The sequence below is a fragment of the Chelonia mydas genome, chromosome 14 (assembly GCF_015237465.2).
Source record: "Chelonia mydas isolate rCheMyd1 chromosome 14, rCheMyd1.pri.v2, whole genome shotgun sequence".
NCBI classification, from domain to species: Eukaryota; Metazoa; Chordata; order Testudines; family Cheloniidae; genus Chelonia; species Chelonia mydas.
The window spans coordinates 13950290-13976600 of record NC_051254.2 but is presented as its reverse complement, the minus strand read 5'-3'; the positions used below and the strand labels follow the sequence as shown (position 1 = coordinate 13976600).

General features: G+C 51.5%; 1 protein-coding gene across 2 annotated transcripts in view; it reads right to left on the bottom strand.

Moving 5' to 3' along the window:
• Nucleotides 1-3662: 3662 nt before the first annotated feature.
• The window catches only part of SLC9A3R1 (SLC9A3 regulator 1), a 33830-nt gene continuing 11181 nt past the window's right edge, over nucleotides 3663-26311 (bottom strand). The window contains exons 2-7 of one of the 2 annotated variants that reach the window (XR_005227602.2): nucleotides 15103-15264; nucleotides 12098-12251; nucleotides 9054-9111; nucleotides 8033-8073; nucleotides 5631-5729; nucleotides 4977-5027 (exon numbers count right to left, since the gene is read on the bottom strand). Coding sequence is in view for 1 of the 2 variants with exons in the window: in XM_037913968.2 (XP_037769896.1) it covers nucleotides 4860-5027; nucleotides 5631-5729; nucleotides 8033-8073; nucleotides 12098-12251; nucleotides 15103-15264 (624 nt within the window). In the remaining variant the exon portion in view is untranslated. Of the gene's footprint in view, nucleotides 5028-5630; nucleotides 5730-8032; nucleotides 8074-9053; nucleotides 9112-12097; nucleotides 12252-15102; nucleotides 15265-26311 lie in introns of both variants that reach the window. The other variant, XM_037913968.2, reaches the window with a different exon arrangement.

The window sequence follows — 26311 nt, the reverse complement described above, 5'->3', positions numbered from 1 at the left end:
ACGCCATCTTTAACGCAGCACCCTCCAACACACCTGCACCACAATAGGTGATTTCATTAGCTGCAGTCCACTGGACAATAGCATATTTACTCAAATCACATGGAATTTAGCTACTGATGGCCCATATAGCTGGTGTGTGAGGGAGGGGAAGATAGGGGCTCTCTACACAATTTCACCAATGGGTCGGAAAGACAAGGGCCAAGACAGATTTCTTCACACCCACATGGCCCAGTGGGCAGAATGAAGATTGGTGTGAAAAACAAAACATGAGTCAGGAAATTCTCCATTAAGTTCTCAGCTGAAGCACCACTGGACATGTCATTTTTTCAGGGGGAGGGGGGGGAGAGAGAATAGGTTCTTAATCAAGCAACAGACTTTTTGGCACTTGGGTATTTTTCACCACAGGTGCATCAAGTGAAAATCCACCATTTTGTGTCTGAAGCACAGTGAAAAGGTGGAGTTCTCAACCTGGGCAGGAGCAGCAGCCCATTTAGAGAACACCCCCAATTCCTTGAGGTTGCCGTTCTCTGAACAGCTGGGCGTGAGGTCCGCTTACAGCCGACCAGCTGGCAGACACATTAGAACTCAGCGAAAGGGGATGGAGGGGATCCTGCTTTGTAGGGCTCCACCACCAACCATGAATGCAAGAGCTGGGGGAGAGCAATCATCATTGTACAGTAGGACCTCAGAGTCACCAACACCTTGGGAACGGAGGTTGTTCGTAACTCTGAACAAACATTTACAACTGACCATTGAGTTAATAATACAGCTTGAAACTTTACGATGCAGAAGAAAAAAAATCTTAAACGAAATTAAAAAATAAAAAGATTAACCAACTTAATTTAAATGAAACAAACACAGAAACCTTACTTTTTTTTTTAAAAAAAAGAAAACAACTTTCCCTTTATTTTTAGTAGTATATAACACAGTACTGTATTGCATTTGCTTGCTTTTTTTTGTTTTGGTCTCTGCTGCTACCCGATTGCATACTTCCAGTTCCAAATGAGGGGTGTGGTGAACCGTAGCTCTGAGGCTCTACTGTAATTGAGCCCTGGAAAGTTTCTAGTGCTTTAGAAAACTAGTCCTGCCACGTGAGACGTTGCAGTTATGACCAGACAGCCGTCTGGGTTTGTTTCGCATTGTACTCACCCACGTCCTTCAGCTGTACATTCTGCAGGCTAAGGACTTATCTGTTTAACCCACTTAAGCTACTCAGCATTGTGCGCACACATAAATAGTGCTGATTTCACCGCTAAGCTCAAGCCACAAGGTGGCAGCCACGGAACAATCTGTCCCCGCAGCCAGGCTCTGCGAGCACTGCACTGGACATCTCCCCCTCCAAGGCCTATTTCCTCCACTACAAGCCTCTCAGGGACGTCTCACTGTTCACAGAGTACAGACTCCAGGTTATCGCCACCAGGGAGCTGGTTTGTAACACGGCGCTAGTTCAGCTTTCCTAGTAAAGGCATTACGCCACAGAGACAGGCACCGGAGTCAGAGTAAAGTTTCTGTAACAGATTATCTTCTACAGAGGCGGCTCTCTGGTTTAGTAGAGATGGTGTTGTGACACAGGCCAAACCCTTGTCCGGCTAGAATCCGGGGCAGGGGTGGAGCCCGCTGATCATAGCTCTACTCCTCTGTCCGGCTCTCCCCTGTATTTCAATCTTATTCTCCCAGTCAGGAACCATTGACTTGGCTTCCAAACAAATCGCCTCCACCAGGGATGGAACCCAGAATCTTCAGCCAAAGGACATGCCTCTTGCCAGGAGCTAAAGAAGCAACTCCGTTCACTGGTAGCAGTAGGAGGCTATGAGACCAAGCCACACAGGAAGGGACAGAGCACTTGCTAGTGCGTCAGTCCTTTGAGCTTACCCACTATTGCCTTCGCTATTAGGCATCGCTGTTCTGCAGCTATCGCCTTCCTCTTGCTTACTGTAGTTTTCCTCCTTTAGAGTCTAAGTGCCATTGCTCATCAACAAGCCCAAGACAGGCCCATCTCATACACATCTGGGAGTGGAAACAAGTCACCCCCACCCTTAGAAATCTGCATACCCTACCTGCCTACCACATGATCCCCTCCAGCAACTGCTGCTCCTTAAGGAGGCCCTCGTGCATTTGTTTTCCCCTGCCCTTCTTCCCAGCCTCTGGTCTGCACCTGCACACCAAACGCTGTTACAGCGCCATGGGTGCGTCTGATGTATGGAGTAGACCTTCCTTCCATGCTTCCTCCTCTCTTGATCCTTTCCCAGTCCCATCTCAGGCTCCTCTTCTCCACGGCCAGCTCCTTGCTTACCTGAATGCTCTGGTGTAGGTCAGGAGCACACACCTTAGCGATTTGCTAGGTCAAGTCCTGGAATTCACCCAAACACTCCCCCACCCCCTCCTTACCAGAGGGGAGGGAAATCAGTGACAGCCTGCTCCAAGCTCACCCCACACCAGCCCCGGAGCAGTCCCGTGTTCATCTTTTAACCCCTTCCCCTCTGCCACTTGAGAGAGGCTCAGATGAAGCAACCCCCATGTTTACCAGCCTGGGCCACTTGGGATTGTTTTGGAATGTGCATGGTCTTGTGAAATGGTGATGGACTGCAGAGCAGCTGGTTTATTTTCCCAGAGAGTTTACGGGCTGCTGCCCTCTAATCAGGTCAGTAAACACTGAGATAAGACAGTCCCTCAGGCTTGCTGTGACCCTACCCTGGGAATCCTTTCCAGCAACAGCCCTAGCAGATTACAGCTGGTACACACGGCAGTCTCACGGGCACCTCCTCCCACCGCCCCGAGCGGCAGGGATTAGAGCATTTTAATAATCCAGAGACATTAACCCACAGATGATCCCTCTCTTCTCCCTCCCCGCCCCTCGCTAGGCTCCAGAAGCAGGCCAGTTAGCCCAGAATGCATCACTACATTGCAAAGCGCCACCATCCAAATGCACCTTTAAACCACCAGTTTCAGCAGGCTTGGAATTTCCCATGCGCCAATGGAGGGAGGGATTTAAACAGAGCCACACCCGAGGCAATCACTCTTATTTTCAGAGTAAGGGGCAGGGGAGGGCTGCTGGCCTTTCCCCCTACCCCAACAGGACTACTGCACAGGGAGGTACTTTAGCCACACAAACCCCCCCTAGCAGACATTTCCTGAAGTGCAATTCCCCCTGCCCCAGGGTCCCGTCTACACTATAGTGTTATGAGCTCGTACACGGCTGACTGCTGCTCCCACTGAACATGGGTGGGTACACATTCAGGGGCCGGGCTCTGGCAGAGTTTTAACACTGCCCCTTCTGTCGAGAGAGGAGGCCTGCTCGCCTGTGCCTGCCAAACCGGGTAAGCCAGTCCCACCTCCGGGCAGGAGGCTATCCCAAAATGCATTGCACCACAAGCTGAGCCAGCACAGGGGTGCTGCCCAGATTTTTTCCCCCACAATGCACTAGCGCAGTGGGGCAGCATGTCAGGGCAGTCGAGAGAGGATTGTTCCAGGACAAAGGCAGCTAGGTGGAGGTGCTGAAACACGTTCGCAGTAAGGAGCCACGGGCAGTTACATGATCAGGTCTCTCTCCATAGTGCAACCGAGGTGCATAATCAGGAGATTGCTCAGAGCCCCCAGGCGGCCAGCTTTAGAAGGATTTAGCCATCCAATGAACACACAAAGTCAGGAGGGTTTTTTTTTTCCCCCGGTAAAGAGCATTTCTCTTGAGCTTGACAGTACAATAATACCTCAATTGCAAACACGGAAAACAAAACATCCACAGGGAAAAATTGCCAAAGAATAAATCGTCCCCCCCTTAAAAATCAGCGTGATTGGAAACATCTCATTTCAGAAAACGGACAGAGTCTATTTAAAAACGTTTATGTTACAAATTTCAGTATTCAAAACCATGATCGGTTCGGTCTCCAGGAGTAACCAGACATCGAAGGAGATTCCCGCTTGCAGTTATCGGTCATTGTGCTTTGCTCCAAACACCCCTCCTCTGCAGGAACAAATCCCATGGGTATAACATGGCAAGGGAAGCCCTTCTCAGCTACTCTAGGGAGCTAGATCCTTTGAAAGTTCACTTCCAGTGGGCTTGGGACAAATGATTCTGTGAGGCGTGTTCAGGACACCGGTTTCACGGCATTCACACAAGTGCTCGGTTAAACTGATTTAACGGCAGTGCCCACTGTGTACCTTCAGACCAGGGGATTTGATGCGGGGTGAATCACTGGACGGAAGCCCCAGGTCAGAGGTAAAAAATAACAAAAAACCCTAAACAAATAGTAACTCTTGGAAGGAATGTTGTTTGGTTCTTGGCCAAACTGGAGCTTAAAATACACTGAAGCCTAAGGCTGAGATATTCAGATATGTCCAGTGATTTTGGGTGCTCAGCTGGAGACACCTGAAAATATATCCAAGCTGCTTTAAGAACTGACCATCGAATCAGGCCCCTTTAAGGGGTCTCAAGTCAGGCACTCAAAATCCCATGTCACTGCTGAATGTCTTCCCTGCATTTACATGGATTTAAGCTTTCAGTAAAAAGCCAGTGAGAATGAAAGGTGCTCCACAATGCCCACTGCAGACACATAGGGGTTTGATTCGGGCCCGTGGAATGGTCCAACCCCTTACCACACATGAACCCTAAGCTATTGAGACACACAAACATCTTGTCATTCTCTGAATGTTAACACTGCTCTGGAAACTTGCAAAAGGAGCCATTGTGCTTTTTTCCTTTAGATTACAGTAGACAAAACCAAACTGTGCAATCCAAGTGTAGGGGAAAGGACTCCGCTCCCTAGCGAAACTGGAGACTGGGGAGAAAGTGAGATGCTGGTGGAGATTTGGGGCAGACGCTGGAGAGTTTGCTACCTCTCCTCTCCTCTGCCGGGGGGCTTTCAGAGATTGCTGAACAGTTCATTTTTCTTGCTCCAGTCCATCTGCGGCGCCCTCTTGCTGGTGCGCTTCTGGTGCGCACGTTCCTTGGCCACAGACAGGGGAACGTTTAGGTCCAGGAGTGGATCAGGCGTGGAGTTCTGCTTCTCCTCCTTCTCTTGAGAGTCAGGCTGCAAAGGTGACCGACAGGCACAGTGAGTATTCGAGCATCCCACCGTGATCTCACACACACGAGCAGATGGTCTGCCTCTATCCCTCACGATCCTGGGTCTTCTCCCCTTGCCAGGCTATTTCATTAAGCCACCATTGGCACACTGGATTGCCTACAGTTACCTTCTGAATGCCCCCGGTGTCTAAGGAGGAGCCGCCTGATCCAGAGAGGTGCTGCGTACGTGCCGCTCTCCTGGTTTCAAGGGGAGTGGCCCGCACTCCGCCCCTTTGGAAATCAGGCCATTTTTATTTAAGAGCCTAAAAAGAGATTGAGCTTTTTGTGCAAGGCTGTTCTCTGGCACAGGTGATGCTTTGCCAGACCTGGTCAGAGAAGGGAATGAGCCCATTGCTACATAAGAGGGTTCCTGCTGTTCCATCAAGGAGAAGTGCTGAGTCTCCGAGGCAAAGGTCTCTTCCCATGCACCAGGAAGCAGCTCCCCAACTTCATCCCACCCTGCCAGCCAAGGAGGTAAATCCTAGCCCGCTCCTCGCTTCTGCTTCAAATCAGGCAGCCGCCCCCCAGGTGCAACCCAAAGCCCTGCCGAGCAGGCACCCTGCCATACCTCACTGTGGATCTCTTTAAAAGAGGGGGACACAGCCATTGGCCCGGGGCTCAATGGACTTTCAGACACAGACTCCGGACGCTGCTCTCTGCTGTCCTCCTGAAAGAAATAAAACCAAGTGAGACCCTGAGCTGTCCCCCCTGCCAGCCAGGGGGCAGGCCATGCAGTTGGCACACTCCCACCTTTTCCCCAGCCATTCCTACCACCTCTCTCCTCTGTTCAGTGGATCCCCTATAGGAGAGGGAAACTCACACTGAAGTCACATTGAGAGGAAGGTTTCGTAATGCCTGCCAGCGGATGGCAGGGCCAGTTCCAAATACTACCCTCTTGAAACAGCCTGTGCACGAAAAACAACTTCTGTGTACCAGTCAATGGCCAGTAGATTCAGAGGTACGCTGTGCCGGGGGTCCTTTACACAGGCAGGGCCCTGGGTGGATCTGCAGGAGCTGGGGGCACCCAAGGGTGGGTGTGTTGGGCAGCGTAGAGGCAGATGAGTTGGTAATTTTTTAACACAGAGCCCCAAATATCATCTGCAGATTCCGCCAGCTCTCCTGCTTCTCTAAGAGATTGAGGCACTTGCCCTGCATGATATGTCAGAGCCCTAGAGATTTCTATGGCGGAGGAGCCCTACTTCCAGAACTTGTACTCCACCTCCCTCAGCTTTCCATTCCTCAGGGGATCAGAGGGGCTGACAGCTGCTCAGCGCCATTTACCAGGAGCCAGAAGGGAAGGCAGATTGAAACACCAAGGCAGGATTAGCCCAGATGCCAGAACTCCCCTAAACACCGCTCGCCTGGACTGGAATCTCACTAAAAGAGAGATCCTCTCCAGGAAGGCTCAGGGCCCCACCATGGATTGCAGGGAACTAAGCACTTTCCTGGGGAGGGAGATGCAAACAACATCTCTTATGTCCAGAAGGTCTGTGTGACTCCCTGCAGAGCGGAGTGCCGTTGATTCCAATTAGCTCCTCCCTCAGCAGGACCAGTAAGTGGGGGGGGTCTGGGAAATCCTTCTTCCGAGCACAGGCTGCAGATTAATAAGCATCTTCTGGACAGGCTTCAGTACTTCCTGTTTGGAGCTGGACAGGATTGAACACAGCAGCTGAGCTGCCTCTACCTTTGGCCTTAGCATGGCATAGGCCGGGGGGAGAAAGGGCACGTGGAGACCCCTTCCCTTCCCTTCTCCCGGCGTCCAGAAGGACTGGTCACATCGCAGCTCCAGGGCTAGGGTCTAAGCATTGTTGCTTCGTGCCCCAAGGGTACGAGATCCATTCTCTGCACTGGAGAGCTACTCCTACACACCCTTCTTGAAAGCTGCCTAGTTCAAGGGGCATAGCACCCCAGCGTGGACACAGTTCTACTGTGATTGCATAGTTCCAGCTTGTTCCTGCCCGTTCTGCACTTTTATCCTAGTCTAACTGTGTCCATACTAAGAGTCGTGCCGCTGTAACCACGTCGGTAGGAAAGTCCCAGCCCTAACAAACAAACAGGTCCAAACGCGGTGTGTAGGCCAGGCCCCAGGCAAACAAGGTCCAGGTGAGTGTGGGTGCAGAGAACACTTGGAGGTTCTTTAGGGCAGGGAGTGCACCAGAAGAAAGCCCAGTAAGGTTGTCAAGCCACAGATGCAGCCATGAGAGGGGTGCGGGGAGGGAGAAAAGCTATGGTCCCGCTACTTCTCAGACCCAACTCTGCACCGGTGTTGATGTTCCCATCGTAACAGCCGTGGGACTCCTATGTTCCGTCTCTTTCCGCCCCAGCTTCTACATCTACATGAAACAGCTCATCTAGACTTGGATAAGGATCCAGGTGGAGGAATCCACCCTTGATCCCTGGCCCCTCTCCAATATCCAGGCTGTCTCCACCCGCTGGCACCACCAGGAAGCCCGATGGAGCAATCCCAGTGGCAAGATTTGCCTATTCCTCACCCATGACATTTTGCCCTAGTCTGAAACAGCAGCCTGTCTCGTCTCGTCCCCCTCCTTTCCCTGATGTATATTAAGATTTCCCGGCAGGCCCTAACGAGCGGATGCCTTCCTTTCTGCACCACGGTTAATGAGGTTTTGTTTTTCCAAACCAGACTGGAAGTAACAAGGCCTTTGGAGTCCGGCCCCTTCCTAAAGAAAGGGCCATTCTCTTCCCCGGGAAGGGGTGGAGCTAGGCAGAGATGGGCCCGTCTTAATGTGTTCGGTGGCTGACACTGAAGGAGTCAGTTCTCCCTTCTTTTGCAAAGGTCAGCGCTGCCCGGGAACGCAAGCTGGGAACGTGACAGGCTCCAGGAGCCACTCAGCTTCGGGGTGGGGCAGAGCGACGGGAAGGAGGGGGGCGCGTATGCTGTGCTGTCACTGCAGCAGACGTGGCATTTAGATGCCATCTATAAAAGCTGAGACTTGGCAAGATCTTTACCTTCTCTACTTCGCCGTTGGCAACTGGCTCTGGCAAGGGACCTGCGGGAGAAGACACAGACATGTAGTTACAAAGAGCCTGCAAAATCCTCTTAACCAGCAGCCACTGCCTTTACTCGGCCTTACATCCATGCACTGGGATCCTGGCATCATTGTAGACGTGGGGCTGCTTATCCAGTGGCCTCCCAGCTCTGTCTAGGCACCGCAGCCCAAAGGCTCAGAGCTAGGGGGAAGGCAGGCTGTCCCATCCTGTAGACAATGCTTTCGTTTGGCTAGCCCGGAGACTGCCTTTGTACAGGCAGAGTCGTCAGACCCACATCACTCCCCATAAAGTTACCCCTTTGGGGTGGAGGGGCATCCAAAAGGGAATGCCACTGCAGCTGCCAGATCAGCAGCTGCCCAGCGTGCCACTCCCAGTTACCCAGAAAGATCCAATGGCCGTTCACTTCCTTACTGCTGGCTTGAGAGAGCAGCTCCTGTTGTGATTGGAGGTTAGTCCTGGGGGGCAGGGCGCATGGAGGAAAACCAGCTCGTATTCACCACTAATGCCAGCTGAAGGTTCCCAGCTCTCGAACTGAGCGACACTTGCCACTACCAGGTGGGAGCAAATTCACCCCTCTCAAGTGAAGCTGGAAATGGTTCAACAGAATTGCCACAGACCAGGAGGACGCAAGACAAAAAAAGCACCTCTGAAGACACCCCAGAATCTTAAAGCACCAGCCACTGCTTAAAGTAGAACCCCATTATTATTGCATTCACCCCCCGTGGGCGCAGGGCAGACCTTTCATTCCTCCCCGTGCGCCCTGGGCACTCAGCTCTTTCTGCCTGGAGTAAATAGGCTGGCTCATGCCTCCTGCGGTGTCTCCTCTCCCCATTACTATGGGAAGTTCAGTTTCCCAGGGAGAAAAGCAGCAAGAAAGCCCCCAAAGCTAGATTGCTAGGCAACCAAGGAGCCAACATCCACGGGACTGCTGGCTTCCCCTCCCCCCACTCCTCCAGCCATGGACAAAGCTGCTGTTTACCATGGAGAAGATCCAGCCCCTCTATCTGCCACTGCACCCTGGACCTGCTGCGTCTTCCCTGCCAAAAAAAGGAGTGTTTTTACCGCAGGATAATGAATGCCGGGAAACCCTAGTGGAGACGAGGCTCTGCAGTTCTCACTGCGATGCAGCGAGGGGAGGTGAACCATTGGCAGGGGGCAGAGTGTTGACCTCACCTCACGACCTCGTGGCAAGGACTCCGGTGCCTTGTCCCCACTAGGATTTTGCAGCAGGATAGCCACCACGTCAGTGATCTTGTTGTGACCTCCCTTCCCAAACACCTTTTGTGCAGTGAAGACAAGGACTTGTTTCTGCCTAGCCCGGTGCAGGCGCAGGGGGTTAAAACCGATCTTCTCAAACACACGCTAAACAATGGCTGAGCCCAATGCTCAGCTGCAGGCTGCAGACACACTGAGAACAGGGGCTGTGGTGGGGAAACCACATCCTCGCAGTCCCATATGGCCAGAGCCTCCACTGCAGGGTTAGGTCCCGAGTCTACGTTACTGGGGACAAGCGACCAGCAACGAACCCAAGGAGGTGGCTGCTGATGTAGACCCGGATGTGTGCCCCGTAGGCATCTTCCATCTCAGCACTTTGCAACACACTTGCGAGACCCACTTCGCTGGTGGATAAGCTACAGTGCCAAGGTAAAGTGACTTTCCCAAGGCCATGCAACAAGACAGTGGCAGACCCAGGAACAGAACCCAGTAGCCCTGGCCCCTGGTCAAGCCACTGGACAGCGGGCCCTGTCAAAGTGTCATTGCATGAAGAACTCAGGTGGCAGGAAAGCTCATGGGAAACTCCTAGAGCAAGAGAAGATAGGACATAACCCCCTGCAGCCAGACACCAGGATGGAGGCAGAGAGCGTGGAGGAGGGGAGTTTCTTCAAGCCAACCTAGCCTAGCCCAGCCCACCCCCCCCGCTTTAAAGAGATCTGATGCCACAGAAAGCACCACTCCCCTAACCTCCCTCACATCAGCCCCATCAAGAATCTCAAGGCTCCCCGGGCAAGGCACGGAACTCAAGCTGAACCCAGGCGATGCTATTCTGAGGGGCCACTTAGAACATCTTGGTATGCACCCACCCGCAGGGCCAGGCTATTTTGGTGGGGAAGAAGGAGGTTAACAGGATTAATTAAGAGATTCCAGAGAGCTTCCTGCTCTCCCTCCCCCCCCCCCCCCAAGGAAGCACATAAAAAGAGTCACAGCAAGTGTGACCTAGGAGGTGCCATTCACTTCCTCCCCTCCAGCAGAGCAAGGGCTTGAAGTGAGACCCCCCCCACGTGCCAGCAGAGGCTCAGCCCACAGGGGTGGTGGAAGCTCAGAGGTATAAATGGCAGACACCTGTGTCTAGCTCCTGAGATTTCCAGCTGGCTCATTAAACTCATGTCAACATCTGCTTGGCAAACTGACCTTTTCCCTCAGAGCCAAGCACCGGATTCCACTGTTGTGGAACCCCCTAGCACCACTGGCCATGCAGTTCTTCTCTGCTACTAAGCAAGATTTATCCTGCCTCAGAGGCTGGGCTTGGAGTTGGAGAGTAAATATATAGGGGGACATGTTTCAAGCTGAACAAACCCACCCTCCCCCAGAATCGCTTGTTTGCTTAGGGGTTTTTGAGCCACACTGGACCCAGATCTTCAGAGTCTGGTGGCGAAGTGCTGGATTTTCTGCTGCAGTCCCTCCCCACACCCCCAAAAGAATCTAGTTCTCCAGAACATGAGCTCAGACCCTCAGCAAGAGTTTCCTGCCCTTAACCAAGCAGCTAGCACCCAGCAAAACCCAGCTCTCCGCTGCCAGTTGCTGGCAGACCGAGGGGGGAACAGAATTGGCTAACCTGGGCCTACTCCGGCCATTGGAAGTGCTGCAGTGTTAACCCTCCTGCCTCTCAGTCTGGCCAGCTTCCACTCATTTAGCATCCTAGGGTTCCGAGCTGCTAGAGGAAATCCAGCTATTGGAACAAGGATTCTTTAGGCCAAATAGAAAGCTCTTTAGGCCAGTCACCAGGGCCCACTTAACACTGGGCTGCTATTTTGTTTGGTGACTATTAGTCTTGCCAGATGCTGAGGCCCTTCTTGCAGACTCCCTAGCTCTCATTCAGCCAAGGGGTTCCAGCCAAGACCCTCATATGTTCTAGAAGAGGTGGCTTGTGGCAGGGACAGCTGGGCCCTTAAGCTTTTGCCCTTAAGCCTCCTCAGTGGCAGAATTACTTTTTTTGATACAGTTACTGGAGCACCAAGTCCAACGTAAATCTTCAGAGAGGAGTGTGTTCCACTTGTCTCCGGGATAATGGGAGGGCATGGACCATGAGCTAGAGAGGCCAGTCATGCTCTTGACATGGCCTGCACTCTGATCCAGGGGAGAGGGGGGAGAGAGGGGGAAAGGGAGGAAAAAAAAAAAAACCAGGCCCCTCCTCTCATAAACCCTGTCAAAGTTTAACCATTTCAGCTATAAAATTCCCATAACCCCAGACAGACACCCACACAGTCAGGGCGTGGGGTGACCGAGTGCAAGGGAACCAGGCCAACAGTGCCAGATTGTTCCCTGCTGGCATGAAAGATGCCAAGGAAACCAGAAAGGCCTTTGGCTTGCAAGGTAGCTTCCAGCTTTGCAAGCAGAAAGTCTTTGATTTGGCTGCGTGACACCGGTGCAAGCTATGTCATGTTCTTTCAGGGTTAAGTCTTGGCGACTTTTCTTCCCAGCTTCCCATGGAACTGGCAAGCAAGAGGAGCTGGCGAACCAGAGCACACCTTGGAAACTAATTACGTGCTGTGGATTAGGAAGAGAGGACACAAGCAGTCAGCACAAAGGGCTGCATGGAGATGCTACAGAGGTCACTTCTCACCAGGACAGATCTCTATCCTCTCGTTTTGGACAGGAAATGAAACCACTCATAAGCAGGAAACCTTCTGTTCCCAGCCTTCACCTCCCCCCTTAAGCCATCCGTTTGCAGAGAACCTCGCAAACCCCCCCCCCCCCCCCCAGCACCACACACAAGCCCCAGCACCGCAGCTGCTACCCGGTCACCTGTCAAGTGCTCCTCCGAGGGAACAACTTTGCACTTCTTGAAGAACTCATCTGTTAAGCTATCCACCACCAGCAGCTTGGTCTCATCTCCCCCGGCTTTGATAGCCGTCACCACGTCAGAGTGCTGCTTCCCTTCCATGCACTGTCCGTTCACCTGCCAGAAGGGAAACGGGCAGAGTTAGAGGAAAGACCACGAAAGAAGAAGATTTGTACTGTTACAAGGCTGGCTGCGGGTTAGACAAATGCCGATACCAATGACATGCTGACTATTATCCCGTTCAGTTGCTGCCCAGCTGGTATGGGAACAGGCAGGCTACTGCAGGTTTGTACATCGTGAGGTGTCCCCCGGCACAAAGCAAGAGACACATTCACTCTTGCCTATGTCAGACTCTTGTTGTCTGGCAGCTCGGAACAGCCAGACCCGTAGCCTGGACAGGCAACGGTCACCATGTTACAAGAGGAACGGATGCTTGATGTACGTTGTGATATTCCTCTCTCAGCTTCCACTGGCCTGTTCCACCCAAATCCTGCACTTCAGAAAGACCCTGTGACCAGTTCTCTTATCTGACTGCCAAGCTTGGGATCCAGGCTGCCCTCAGACAAGTCACCACAAAAATATTCTGGCTCTATGGGAAGTGGGGAAGCCCTGAGCATTCAGCCCAATTTACAAGTAGCCATGATGGAGGAGGAATGGGTTCCAGCGAGCCCTTTGGCAAAGCTTGCCCAGGAAGAAGAGTGGGTCTGGAAGAAGAGCTATCCAGGCCATAGAGGTCAGATCTGGGGTTTGGACACTCTTGGGGCTCTGTAGTCTTGCAAGTTAGTCACATTTATGAACGTTTCCTGTTTTGCACAAGTCTCTCTCTCAGCCTGACCTAACCAATCACTGGACCGCTCCTCAGCATTACCAGCTCTGAGCTGCACGCCTCATTTCTGAATAGGACATTGACTACATTAACTCAACTGACCTGTGCTCCTTCCTCCACAGCTGTGCTGTGGCTGCAGCTGAGCAGATCTGCAGCTGACGGCAGAAGCGAGCGGCCAGGATCTCCGAGTACAGAGGCTTTTCACAAGTCCCATTCCTCTGTATTATAACTTATGGACAGGGAAAAATGCCTGCAGCAGAAAGGCAACCGAGGCTATGTCCACACTAGAAAAGGTTTGACACCATTACCCCATCAAACCTTCCTTGTGTAGGCATAGCTGATAGCAGCCAGAGGGTGCTTTTTTGCCACTGTAGCTTTGTACCAGTTTGGTGAGCAAAATAACCTATCCCAGCAAAAGCACTTGATACCAGGATAGCTGCATCCACACTAGGGCTTTTGCTGGTACGGAAATGTCACATACATAAATCACACCTCTAACCAACCCTGTTATACCAGCAAAAGTTTCTAGTGTAGACCAGGCCCCAGTCATGAATCATAGAAGATTAGGAGACACTACAGTGCTTTTAGACTGAGACGGAAACCCAAGGAAGGAAAGAGGAATCTCTGGACCAAGAGGTAGTGGTCACTAGCATCCCCAAAAACCTGTTCATCTAGTCCCTTCCTATTAGCCTTAGGCTGTTTGGGAACTTCAGACTAGTGGCCCAGCCCGTATGCTGCTTCCCATGAAATCCACACTTCTCCTCCCCCCCGCACCCCACTACTCTACAGCTGTGCACATTTGACTGGGGGGAGGAAGGCTAACCCATAACTCACCATCTCACAGCCCCTCCCTGCACAGGGAGCACGAGGCACTTGGGTTGCTAGGATAGGAAAGGATTTGACCAGCTGGAGACAATGGCTTTTTAACAGAACGAACTGAGACAGCCTCACAGCTGACTCAAGGGCAGCATGTCCCACCATGAACATTTAACCTATGCTCTGAGCGAGCAGCTGGCAGTGGGAGGTGGGAAGGCTGGAGTGACTTGGTGGTGACTCTCCCATCAGTGCCCTGGTGGGATTCCAGCAGGCTGAGTCAGAACAGTGCTGCAGAGACTTGCACCCGGGAATGGCCTGAAGACAGGTGAAGTGGCTTAGAGACCTGGGCCAGGAAGTCTTTGGCGGGCTCTGTGGAGGGCATTCCCAATGGCACATCTGGAACGAGGAAGGCGGGGTAGCCTGGAGAAAGGCTTGTAATTGGTTGTCCTGGCACGGATGGCAGCCAGAGCTCTGCCACCCTCGAGCCCCTGCAGGTCCCCAGAGCTAGCCTTTCGGGGATTAGCAGAGCAGCCAGCAAAACCTCATTAAAATCAGATTTTCTCTAAGTGATTAGCACAGGACTACACAGCAAAGCTGCCAGGAGCGCAGGGCAGCGTATGCACACAGGTTGGGCAACAGACCTGTGGCAAGAGCATGAGGCATTGTGTACACACAGGCTGGGGGGCAGCTGCCACACGGGCTCCTACACGGCCAGGAAAGCGCCTCTGCCATCTCCCGGCATGCATATCAGGCCTGAACATGCTCAGCATATTATGCCCTAGAAAGCAGAGCTGTCAGTCACAGACCGGATCCACTGCAGATTCATCCTCCTACTGCCAGCAGCGAAGGGATTCCTGTAACATCCTGGCCCCAGACAGCACCATGGGAGGAGAGGTGGGTGGGTGTGTCCGTCCCAGAGACTTTGGTTGTGACTATAGGATGACTGGGCCAGCATCGGGACTCAAGTCATAGACAAAGCCACACTGCAGAGGCGGATTCTAACTACTCATTTCTTGATGAATAAAAACAGGCACCAAGCGAATGGACTGCAAGACTCGAGTTTTCCTTAGTTTACACGGGAAAGGAACAAACTACCCACATTACTAACCCCAGAGGGGCAGTCTGGGCCCAGTTCAGATGACTATGCTCGTGGGTGCAAGATGTGGAATACAGCATCTTCATGATGTTGCTGATCTCCATCCCCCTGGCATCCGATGGAGGCCCCTACCATGCACTGCCCTCTGCGACCTCGTCAGCCATTCCCATGCTTCATCACTCATTCTCTCCTTCTCCCCTCGCTGCACTGCCCCCGCCTCCTGAATGTACCTCAATGATGCGGTCTTGGGGACGTAGCCCTGACGATTCAGCCGGCGAGTCTGGATCCACGGCCCGGATGTACTGCCCCGGCTTGGTTTTGTCACTGTGGAGGTTGAATCCATAGCCGTTAGGGCCCTTCTTCATCGGACAGAGACGAGGCCGCAGCTCTTTCTGCCGGGAAGGAACACACATGAAAGCGGTGGTTAGTAGTCACTTACCCTGCCTCCTGCCACCAGCCCAAGATCAGAGCCTCAGCCCAGGCCTGATTCAGCACCCATCCGGAAGCAATGTGGTCTCACAGGAAAGGGAGCCAACAGCTTTGCATTCTAGTCTTAGCCCTGCCTGCCATCAACTAGGTACATAGCACTGGAAAGTCAGCCTGTGTGTCTCCATCTCCTACAGTACGTCTACACTGCAACATAAGCCCAGGGTTCAAACTCAGGCTCAAGCCTAATCCCTCTTCCGTCTACACACATATTACCCTAACTCAGGACTTGGACCCAAGGTTATAGGACCCCACAGGGTTGGAGGGTCTGAGCTGGAGTCAAAGCGGGACCCAGGGTTCAAGCCCTAATTCTTTGCAATGTAGACACAGCCCCACTGACTTGTGCTCTGGGAGTCCACCAAAAGCATTCCATAATCCCACGGGCTGACTTTTTTTGGTCCCCCAGACAGTCAAGTTTTCCCACACTGCACCACAAACTAGGGGCTAAAGCAGCCACATTTTAGGAGAGTGCTAGGAAGTCTGGGATACGGGTGGTTGGACTCGGGGCCACACAGTGCAGATGCTGGAGCCCCAGGCTAGGGCCCAGCATTCAACAACTCCTAACCTGGTGTTACAAATGTACGTAGACGATCAAGTCCTAGGTTAAAAAACCCAGGGTCTGCTAACTTGAGTTCTACTACACCTGGGCTTCCCTTGCAGTCTAAACATATCCCTAGTCTGTAAAACGGACCCAGGAGTTAGCTGCGTCACAGAGGAGTGGAGTACTAATTTGTATTAAGTCTTCAAAAAGGGCTTTGACGATACGAAGTGCAGGGTGTATTATATTAACACCCTTTCCTCTCCCAGGGAGGGCACCCTCCCGTCCTTGGCCTGTCCCACAGATGGCGGAGAGTGCTGACGTTTCATTACCCAGCTGTTTACCTCCAGTTGCAGGACTCTGCCTTGCTTTAGAAATAATTGCCACAGGAGGGTGGAGGAACCGACCCGCCCACCCGGCCTTGAAATGCAGCCTACTGAAGCCAAACCGATTACAGAGCATGGGGATTTCTTTAGAGAGGGATTGAAGCACTCCCAGCAGGCGTGGACAGTGCCACAGTGCTGCCCAAACGTACTCAGGCCCCAGCTCTACGCTGCTGTTCAAATGGCAAGACAGGAGAGTATACAGCAAGGTCAAGCCAGAGGCTACATCAAAGCATTCTGTATCCAGGAGCCCCTTCCAATGCCTGTGCTTAGAAGACAGACCCTCCCTGTTCACAGCCCCCCTTTTCATATAAGCACAATCCCTCTTTAGCGGATTTCTTTCCGGGACTCGGGAGGTGTTGCAGGGTATCAGAATGAGCCTTAAAGGGGAACAGACTGTGCTGTGTCGGACTACACACAGATACAAGTTGTGGACTCCTCTCCCTGGACAGCCTCTCCCCCAGAGAGGCACATCAGCGACGCTCAGGTGCCATTTCTACTGATTCCCACATTAAACGGCCTATTGCCCTGCGCCCTTCCTCCACCATCAAACCAGATAACAAGGGAGCAGCGTCAGCAGGGCCACTTCCCACCACCCCAGCAACTCAGACCCTCTTGGATCAGTTCTTGGCCCTTCTCTCAATGCCAGATGCTTAAATCCGAGAAGCAGAGCCTGCCTTCCGCTCTGCCCCTCACACTGGGATATCTCCGAAGGGCTGAAACCCCAAGGCTGCACCGTGACACTAAGAGGCATTACTCAGAAACCTTCCCTTCACAGAGAGGCACACAGCAGCTTCTGCACCTGCACTGGCAGTGAACACAGAGCAGCTGGCATCACAAGCTTGCCGCGATTCCTGCATGAGTGCTGGAGCCCATTTCCCGCCTCGTGGGGCCTCCGAGTCAGTCAGGTGCGACTTCACCAGAAAACAGATTTAGTTTCCCGGGAGAATGAGGTTTTAGTATCTAAAACAAGCGCTTCTGGCTCGATGCCCGACAGGGCAGACGGATTCTCTGGCTCTACGTCTAGCTGTCAAGACATTCTCAGCTCGTCTCTAACAACGTCCAATCTACGGGCAGATGCATGGGATAATTCAGCCCACAGTGTGGCCTCATTGCTATCTGAGGATGCCCAAATAGCCAGGAGAGCAAGACTCCCACTTCATCCCATCTAGCCAGGCGCTTGCACCCCATCCCGTCAAGCAGACCTGGCTAGAGAGAGCCACCCGTGGAACAGCCAGATTTAATGACTAACTCACGTATAGTAACCACACCCTGAAAAACTCCTAGGACACAGAGCAGCGGCCCATCTGCTCAGCATACAGGTCACCACAAACACATCGCCAGGGCCAGAGTCCAGTTCCAGGTCTTTAGCCTCATCTCCAAAGCCTTCCATGAAATCAGCCCTTGCTCCCTGGGAGTGAGCACGTCACCCCCTCCATGGCCATGATCTCCTGCAATAGCTACCTTCCACCAGAACTGGAACTACTGACGAACAATGGGGAAGGCTCATTATGCAGGAGATAGAACTGACCTAGGCCACAGCTCTCCCCCTCACAGGAGAGCCACAGGGCTCACCACCCCTTTCAGAATGAATTGAAAAACTAAATTCCCCTGACTTGGCTTTCCCTCAGCAAGCTCTTTACACACAAACAACAAGGTACTCTACTGCCTAGTCAAGCTATTTCTCCATCAGCCAGGAAGCAAGAGATTAAAATTATTTCTCTTTTCAATACTTGGGAGGTGCTCAGACACTACAGCGATGGTGCTACACAAGTACCTCGTGACACTTCCAGCCAGCTCCTGGCTTGCACCCCCTTCCTCCATTGCCTCCTTCTCCCAAAAGTTGTTATAACCAGGCAAAAATCTGAATGGCCCCACAACATCCAGTGGCCCAGAAGAGATCCATCTGCCAGACATCTCTGAAGAGCTGAAGCAAGCCCATCCCTGGAATTAGATTCCTCATGTGCAGGCAGACCTCTGCTAAAGGAGAATCAATTTCCAGTGTCACTCCGAGCTCAACCTCCCCTCCCAGTATCCTCCACACCCTTTCTATTACATGCCAATAGCCACGCTGCTGGGTACAACAGAATTTAGTGGCCCAGCTTAGAGGGTATGTGGATAACAGCCAAGTCTGTGTTTATTGAAACCAGCGTTATATTTACAGTAAAGCTCTGAGAAGGGCACGGGTAGGGAGGTGGTGAAGGAGGATGAAGTGAATGTCAAGCTTCATTGGCCCTCCAACCAGACCGACCAATTACCTGCCTTGAAACTATCCACCAGCAGTTCAGCAAGAACAGAACAATCAGTGACAGAACAGTTTTCCCTGGAGGATCTCAGGGCACATTAGTGGCACTTAACACCTGGGTAAGGTAGATACCCCATTACAGGTGGTAAGTAAGGCAGACAGCTTGTGGCTTGCCTAGAGCAGTGGTTCCCAAACTGGGTTTGTGAACCCCTGGGGGTTTGTGAAAAGTTACAGGGGGTTCTCAGGGAAAAATTCCCTAATGGCAGACAGAACTGTCCCTAGGGACCCTGGGCAGCATGGGGCCAGCAGCCCAGAGCCCCTGGACTTCCAAGAGCTAAACAGATCAAAGCAACCATATCTATCACACTGAGGAGATTTAAACTTCAAGACGCCTTATAAGAAATGGAAAGGGAGGTGGATATTTTTTGCTGTTTTAAAAATTAAATAGGCAGCTAGTATTGTTTTTAAAATGATTACGAAGAACAAGTTTAAGCTTTGTTGTAACGTGCATTGTTTGCCTGGACTGCTCAAGACCTGAATGCTTGTGTGGGAGGAACTCTGAGCTGGCTTCTTAAATACCTTCCTGCTGTTTCACATCTGATACTCCTTGATGAAACAGAGGAGCCTTGTCTTATAACAGGCTTATTCCAAGTGATACAAGCTACGAAAGAGATCTTGGAAGAGTGTTGCCGTTTTTGTGATGTAATAAAAATACTGTAATGATAAATAATACTAGTGTGCAATAAGCATGTCATAAAAACAAATTTTACATTTTCAAGATCACTGCTTTTATCATTTATACTCAGGTAATGGAGAAAATCCCTGGAAATATTCATTTTTAGGAGGGGGTTCACCAGACTTGACATTTTAGTGAAAGGGGTTCACAGGTTGTTAAAGTTTGGGAACCACTGGCCTAGAGCAACTCAGCGAGTCTTCAGCTGAACGCTGGTGTCCCAACAATGCCAAGTCCCTGCTCTAATTACTAGGGGAAACTCTCAGTGACTGCAAAATTTGAGAAGAGGCCAAAGTATGGCGCAGTCAACACAGGTGGTAAAACAGAACATCTCAGGAGACAAAGAATATCCAGCTCCCCAGAGATTTAGAGTGTCCCCCACCCACAGCCTTCGAATGCTTTTATGTGGAGACCAAAACTGCTTCTGAAGCAGAGTCTTAGTGAGGAACCGACTCTCAACATGCCTGTTGACACTTGCCCCAAAATGCCACACAGCAACAGATTTGGAGCTACTCGTAATAATCTGTGAATAATATTAACCTGGTCATTGTCTGCTTCATGCATATATTGAGTTAATTCAACAGCAGCACTGTCATGAAATGCACCCAGGAAGCGTGGTGCGGGGAGGTGGAACAAGATATACACTTCTCAGAAAGAGCCTCTGAGATTCAGGAACTTCTTGGGCTAACTGGCAGAGGCACAGAGCTTTTCATGGATCTGAGTCAAGTATATGTACAATAATTCACTAAAGGGTGGCATGTGAGGTCTATGCCAAGAGCTCACTGATCATCATAATCATTGCTAAATGTACGTATGGGTAGTATTTATGAAGCAATGTGTCTATACTGGAAACTAAAGCATTGAACTGAAGGCAGGTCACCAGGAGGGGACGTGCCTGGGACAGGTTCTGGTAGGCAGGGGGTAGTAGATGCTTATCTCTCATTCTGGCCATTGTCTCTCTCACAATGGAAGTCTATTAACACACGTTGTCACCACCAGCTAATCAAGATTACAAAATCAACAAGAGATGGCAGAATCTACAGAAAGGAACACAGAGCAGGAGGGTGTCCAGCTTATGAATAAAGCTCAAAGGACTGTTTTGATACATCTGGGGTTGCAGGGAGAGACACCACATCCTGCACCGAGGAGACAAGTTGGCAGTGTGGCTGGCCTTAGGAAAAAGGGATCACAGCCTGCCTGGCTGAAAAAACACTGGAAGGACTCAGGAGTGAGCCTTGCTCTATAAAATGTGAAGGTATCTATTTAAATAAGTCTAGGTTCTAGAATGGGTGTTATGATTTTATTTTACAGGGAGGTGGTGGAATCTCCATCATTGGAGGCTTTTAAGAGCAGGTTAGATAAACACCTGTCAGGGATGGTCTAGATCAGCAGTTCTCACAGCCCAAGGGAGGCACGAGCTGTGTGCTTGCCCTTTAAATAAATAAATAGCTCTTTCAGCCCTGGGTGGCTGGGGCTTGTGCAGAAGGGCTGTGCGCACCCAGGAGGTGGGGATAAAGTGGACAGCCAGAGGCCTGCTGCCCTGGGGCTGACAGCTGGAGCCCCACCATGCAGGCTTGGGCTCTCCTTCCCCCACCCCCTCAATCACGCACCACGAGGCAGCCTGGGCTTGGGCTCTTCTTCTGGAGGTAGTGGGGCTCCAGCTGTCAGCCCCAGGGTGGCAGCAGCAGACAGAAGTAAGGGTAGTAATGGGGCACTAAGTCTGATACAGACAAATATCACTTTTCACATTGCCACCCTTACTTCTGTGCTGCTGCTGCGGGGGGTAGGGGTGTGTGCGCGTTGGGGTGTAAATGACTACAGGCACAAAGGAGGAGGACCCGATCAAATAATTTGGAGAACCACTGCTCTAGATAGTACTTAGTCCTGCTGTGAGTGCTTGTGTTGTCTGTGGCCAGCCAAGTAGGGTGCTGACCCACGACTGGTAGACACATGGCTTCCTTGCACTGAGGGCAAGTGGTGGCGAGGTGCCTCTGTCCCGGGTACCGCGGGAAGTGCCTCGCCGCTCACTCTGATGCTCTGATTTCATACCCAGTGGAGCTCAGACTAGGTTTGGACCACAAGCCCATGAAACTGAAAGCGAAGAACTTTGGCTGGATTGGAAGAGTCCCTCCAGGTCAGGGGGACAGAGAGCTAAGGTGAACCCAGACTCCAGAGGTCAGGGCTAAGACATGCCTGCCTAAGACTCTAAGTAAGATAGCCCTGCATGTAGCCATCCTGTTGATTTGAAATCCTTTCCCAGTAAGATTACTCTTTGCTCCTGGGGTTAAATGAACAATACTTCTGCTTTCAGAAGGCTGGGTGGGTCACTGTATTTATTGCCAGTCACAAGCTCCTGACGGGAAGATTTCCAGGTGCTGGGAAGCAGGGTCGATGCCTGGGGCCGGTAGCCCAGGAGAGCTGGCGCGAGTTCGCCTGTAGAACCTGGGAATCAGACTGACAGCTCACAGCACAGACGTAGCCTAAGAGTGGGAGAATCGTATGGTCCCACCCCAGTAAAAGCACAGGGCCTGGCATCTGTGGGGGTGCCCTCAAAGACCAGAGAAGGGTCAGAGGTGCAGCTAGCCCTGGAACCGTAACAGCGACCATCTGATTTGGACAGTGATCTAGACAGCGTAAAGCAAACCCTGCACAACACCCCAGGCTCTAGCTTAGACGCTAGGAGGCTTAGTGTCTGCAAAAACACAGAGTCAAATGACAGCAGTACTTGGCCCAACACCCCCCTCTCCCATCTGTAGCGGCTGATAGGATCAAACACTCTGGGCTGGCACCCATGCTGGCTTGGGGATTGCAGCCCCATTTCCCAGCACATGCAGCTGCCCCCCTCTGGATCTGGGCATGATGGTAAATCCCTGACCTACCTACCCATCATACTTCCAGCGTTCCCTCACTGCGATACCCAGCCACCAACACCAGCAATTAAGATTTGCATAAAAAGTTTATTATTGCAAGCTGCAGGGCTGCATTCTGGACTCTGCCCTTTCCCTCCTTTTAGCTCAGCTGCTCTTGTTTGTTTGTTTAAATATGGATTCATGGGCTTCTGCTGTTGGGAGACTTGTTCCCAGCGGCTGTACGAGTTGTGCCCCGCTTCCAAAATGCAGCCTCTTGCTCAGAGGCTGGTATCCTGAAGTTCCAAAACCAAATAAGCCTCAGGAGGAGTCTAACCCAAGGGACCTCTTGCTGCCAATGCAGCCAGCCTGGCACGCACGCAAGATTGCTGGAAAGAAGCCTCTCTCCCTGCCTCTGCTGCCCCAGCTGGCACAGAGCTCAGAAGGACAGCAGGGCACCGTGCTGTGGTTTCTTCATGGTAGTATATAGAACAGGGGCCCCAGTCAAACAGGGGGTGGAAAAAGTGCCATGAGCAGCGCTCAGTTTGCCTCTTACCAAGGACAAATCACAGCAGAGTCTTGAGCAAGACCGGATCTCCTGCCCCAGCCTGTTGCCAGCGCGAGAGAGACGGCTCCACTCTGTGGGCACACGCACCGCCCCCCCCACCCCCCCGCTTTGCTGGCAGGGGCAGCAAGTTACTTCCCACCGATAACGCCGAACAAAGCAGGGAGGCTGGGTTATTCCCTCCACGGGGAGCGCCCGGAGCCAGGACTCAGCCAAGAGCTGGGAGGTGTAGGGAAGAGGACTTTGCACAGGCATGGCTGGTGCGGCCGAGTCCCGTGGGCGGTTTATAAATACAGTAAGTCATTAATATATTCATTACATTTCATCCTCTGAAAGGCAGGATCCCTCATTAACTCAGGCCTCACCACAAGCCTGCCCAGCAGGGGGTCGGGGGCTAAACAGGGCCTTTGAAGGGGATGAATTTAAAGACAAGAGTTTTTCTGGGGGGTGGGGGAGAAGATCTTTATGATCCGCTGAGAAATTCATTCCATCTCCTCCCCCCAGCCCCGGACTACGGAACGTATTCCCCCCCACCCCACCCCCCCGGTGCCAAATTCACACCGGTCATTTCCCCGCCACAGCAGGGGCTGCATTTCTAACGGGCCTCCCTTTCAGCTTCAGAATGGAAGACGCTGGGGCCTTTCTAAAGACAACGCCCCCCAGGAAGGACACTAAACCCAGCCGTCTCCTCTGAATGCTGAGCCCACCCCCCGTTGTTCTCATGCAGCTCGTGGCCAAGAAACCATTTTGACTGCTCTGATTTTTTTTTAGCCCTTATCTGCCATACTCAGTGCAAATCTACTCCCATGAGAACGCAGCATCTCCGCTGCAGCCTCTGAAGACAAAATGTATATCCTGTCCCCATTTGCATGGGACTCCCCACTTCCTGTGGGCACACTCAGCTGGGGATCCCCAGAGGTAGGCATGGAGGGATAGGTTAAGGCAAGATCCAGAGATCCTAGGTAGGGAGGGGACCCGCAAATCCAAGATACCCCATGGCAGAGCTATCATCGGACAGATTGTACATTACCCCTTTCTCAGTCCTTGACGGACACTCCAAAACCACTCACTCTTTTAGCCAAAGGTTTTAAACTGTCCAGCTCTCTTGGTTTAAGTGTGGGGGAGCACCGTGGATCAGATATCAACTTAAAAACTCTTCTAGACTTAGGGTAAGATCTTCATAAGCTCCAAGGTCCCACTGAAAGTCAATGGGACTTAAACTCCAAAGCTACTTCAACATGGACAGGGTGAGACTGTTTGTACTCAGAGTACAAAGCTGGACAGGCCTCGTGTTGAAGGGGGTGTCGATTGCCATTTGCAACAGGCGTGGAACGGTGTTTCTGTACTTTTTGTCCTGCGTTTGTTTACTTCTTTGCACAGTGGGGCCCTGCACCATGACTGTGGCTCATGGACTCTGTTGCAATACAAGTAATAAAGAGCAACACCTAGATATGAAGGTGTCCCTCACTATGATATCTGTAACGCTTCACCTGACCAGCGCCAGCAGTCAAACAAGCTTTTATTCTCCAGATCGCAGGACAATGGCCTGGAATGAGGCGGAACGAGAGAGAGTAATATGGAAAGCTACAAATGATGGGGTATCTTCTCTTACAGAACTTTTTCTCTGCCTATAATCCCATGCTTCAACATTCCCAGCAAAAAGTTATCTGGGGCTTCTATTTCCTGGTTCCTGCTAACCACCATCCACACTGTAGTCATGCTCTCATCTTAGCCTCAGTGCCTTCATGGAGTGACCCCACCCACACAGCTCGTTAACCTGTGGAGCTTACTGCCATGGGTTAGTATGATTGAAAGGGGGTTTGATTTGTTATATGGATAAAGAAGATATTCAGTTGACATGATTTTTTTTTTAATTTAACGCTATAAACCCTCATGCTGCAATGCACAAGCCACCCACTCAATGACAGGGCTGGGGAGAGACTCCCCACTATGGGCAGCTCATTCCACCACCACCCATTATGAATTTTTTAGCACCTTTCTCAGAGAGGAAGGATGGGCCAGTTCAAACACTAGCTTGGGACTAGGGAGATCCAGGGTTAGGTCCCTGCTCCACCCCAGACTTCCTGTGTAACCTTGGGCAACTCACTTAGGATCAGAGTCTCCCAACTCCCATAGTTATGAGTTAGGTGCCCAAACACCTTTAAAAATCTGCCTCTTAGGCTCTCTGTGCCTCTGTTCCTCATTTGTAAAGGGAAGCTAATACTTCCTTACCTCACTGCACTGCAGGAACTCAGAAGCTACTGGAATGGGGGCCATATAAGGATCTAAAACTAGACTAGACATCCTCTGAAGCACTTGGCACAGGCTGCTGTCAAAGATGGGATGCTGGACCAGTGGTCTGACCCGGTATGGCAATGCCTAGGTTCCTAGAATAATCCTCCTTTGAGGACAGTTCTAGGTTACATTTTTTTTTAGCTATTACAATCAAAGACTAATTTCCTTTCCCTTTAATTCCTGGTACATGTTGACTTGCCATTAAAATGCTTGATAAAGAAGCTGTTGCCCATTTTGCACAAGGAACTATTCACTGTCTAAAGGTCACCTTCAAACAGGGTCTTTGATCCACCTTTGTGACAATTAGGGTTGTTGTTTTTAAGATCACAAACAGTCTCAGCTCCCCCCAACCCTAAATTCCCTTTAGCCACCAAACGCAAAGCAAGTCTTAGCATACAAGTCCCCTTTCTTCATACCAGTCAACCAGCTAAACCGGATGCCTTGTTGTATGGCAGGGAGCGTATTACAGTTGTTCCTGTGATAGAGCAATCTCAACGTCCAGGAGGTGCAAGGTGACCATTGTCAGATTCCATGAAACATGCACCTTTGTATTGTGTTGCACTTGACAAACAGAATGGCAACATGCTAGAAGGGGCAGAGTTCAGTGTGACCGTTCATCCTGATTTGGGAAATTTCCTCACTTGAGTGCTATAGCTACCATCTACACGGCAGTGCAGCCTAGAGGCCTCATTGAGATTTCCCCCACGGCCCCCGTTGTGCTAGGCACTGTAAGGGACAGTCCCTGCCCCCACAAGAGCTTAGAGTCTAACAAGGCCGATTTTAGTGCTCGCTCAAATTTTGTGCCTGGAGCCTACCGTACCAAAATGCATACTAGAGCCAAAGTCTCCTGGATTGACCACACCCATCTCTTCGCCCACATACTGTATCAGGAAATGCCTTGACAGAGAGAGAAAGAGGGTGAGGCAATGTCTTATTGAACCAACTTCTGATGGCGAGAGAGCTCTTCCTCGGTGTAGCTCCAAAGCTTGTCTGTCTCACCAGTAGAAGTTGGTCCAGTAAAAGACGTTACTTCTCCTACTTGGTCTAATATCCTGGGACCAACACAGCTACCACAACACCGCAGGAAAACACCTTTGACAGAAACCCACTACGGCAACACCGTGCCCCTTCAAGATCCCTTAAGGTGCAAGATGCTCTGGCTTCTTGCACTGCACACAAATCTCACTACAATGCCATGCTCTGAGCAGAACATACCACGACAAACAAACAAGGAGAACAAGTTCCCTCAGAAATACGGTTTGCTTTTGAAACAGAGTTGGGTTCTTCCCTCCCATCTCAGATCTCTCCTCCACGGCTGAGGTTCGGGGTTTGACACTGGTTAAGCAAT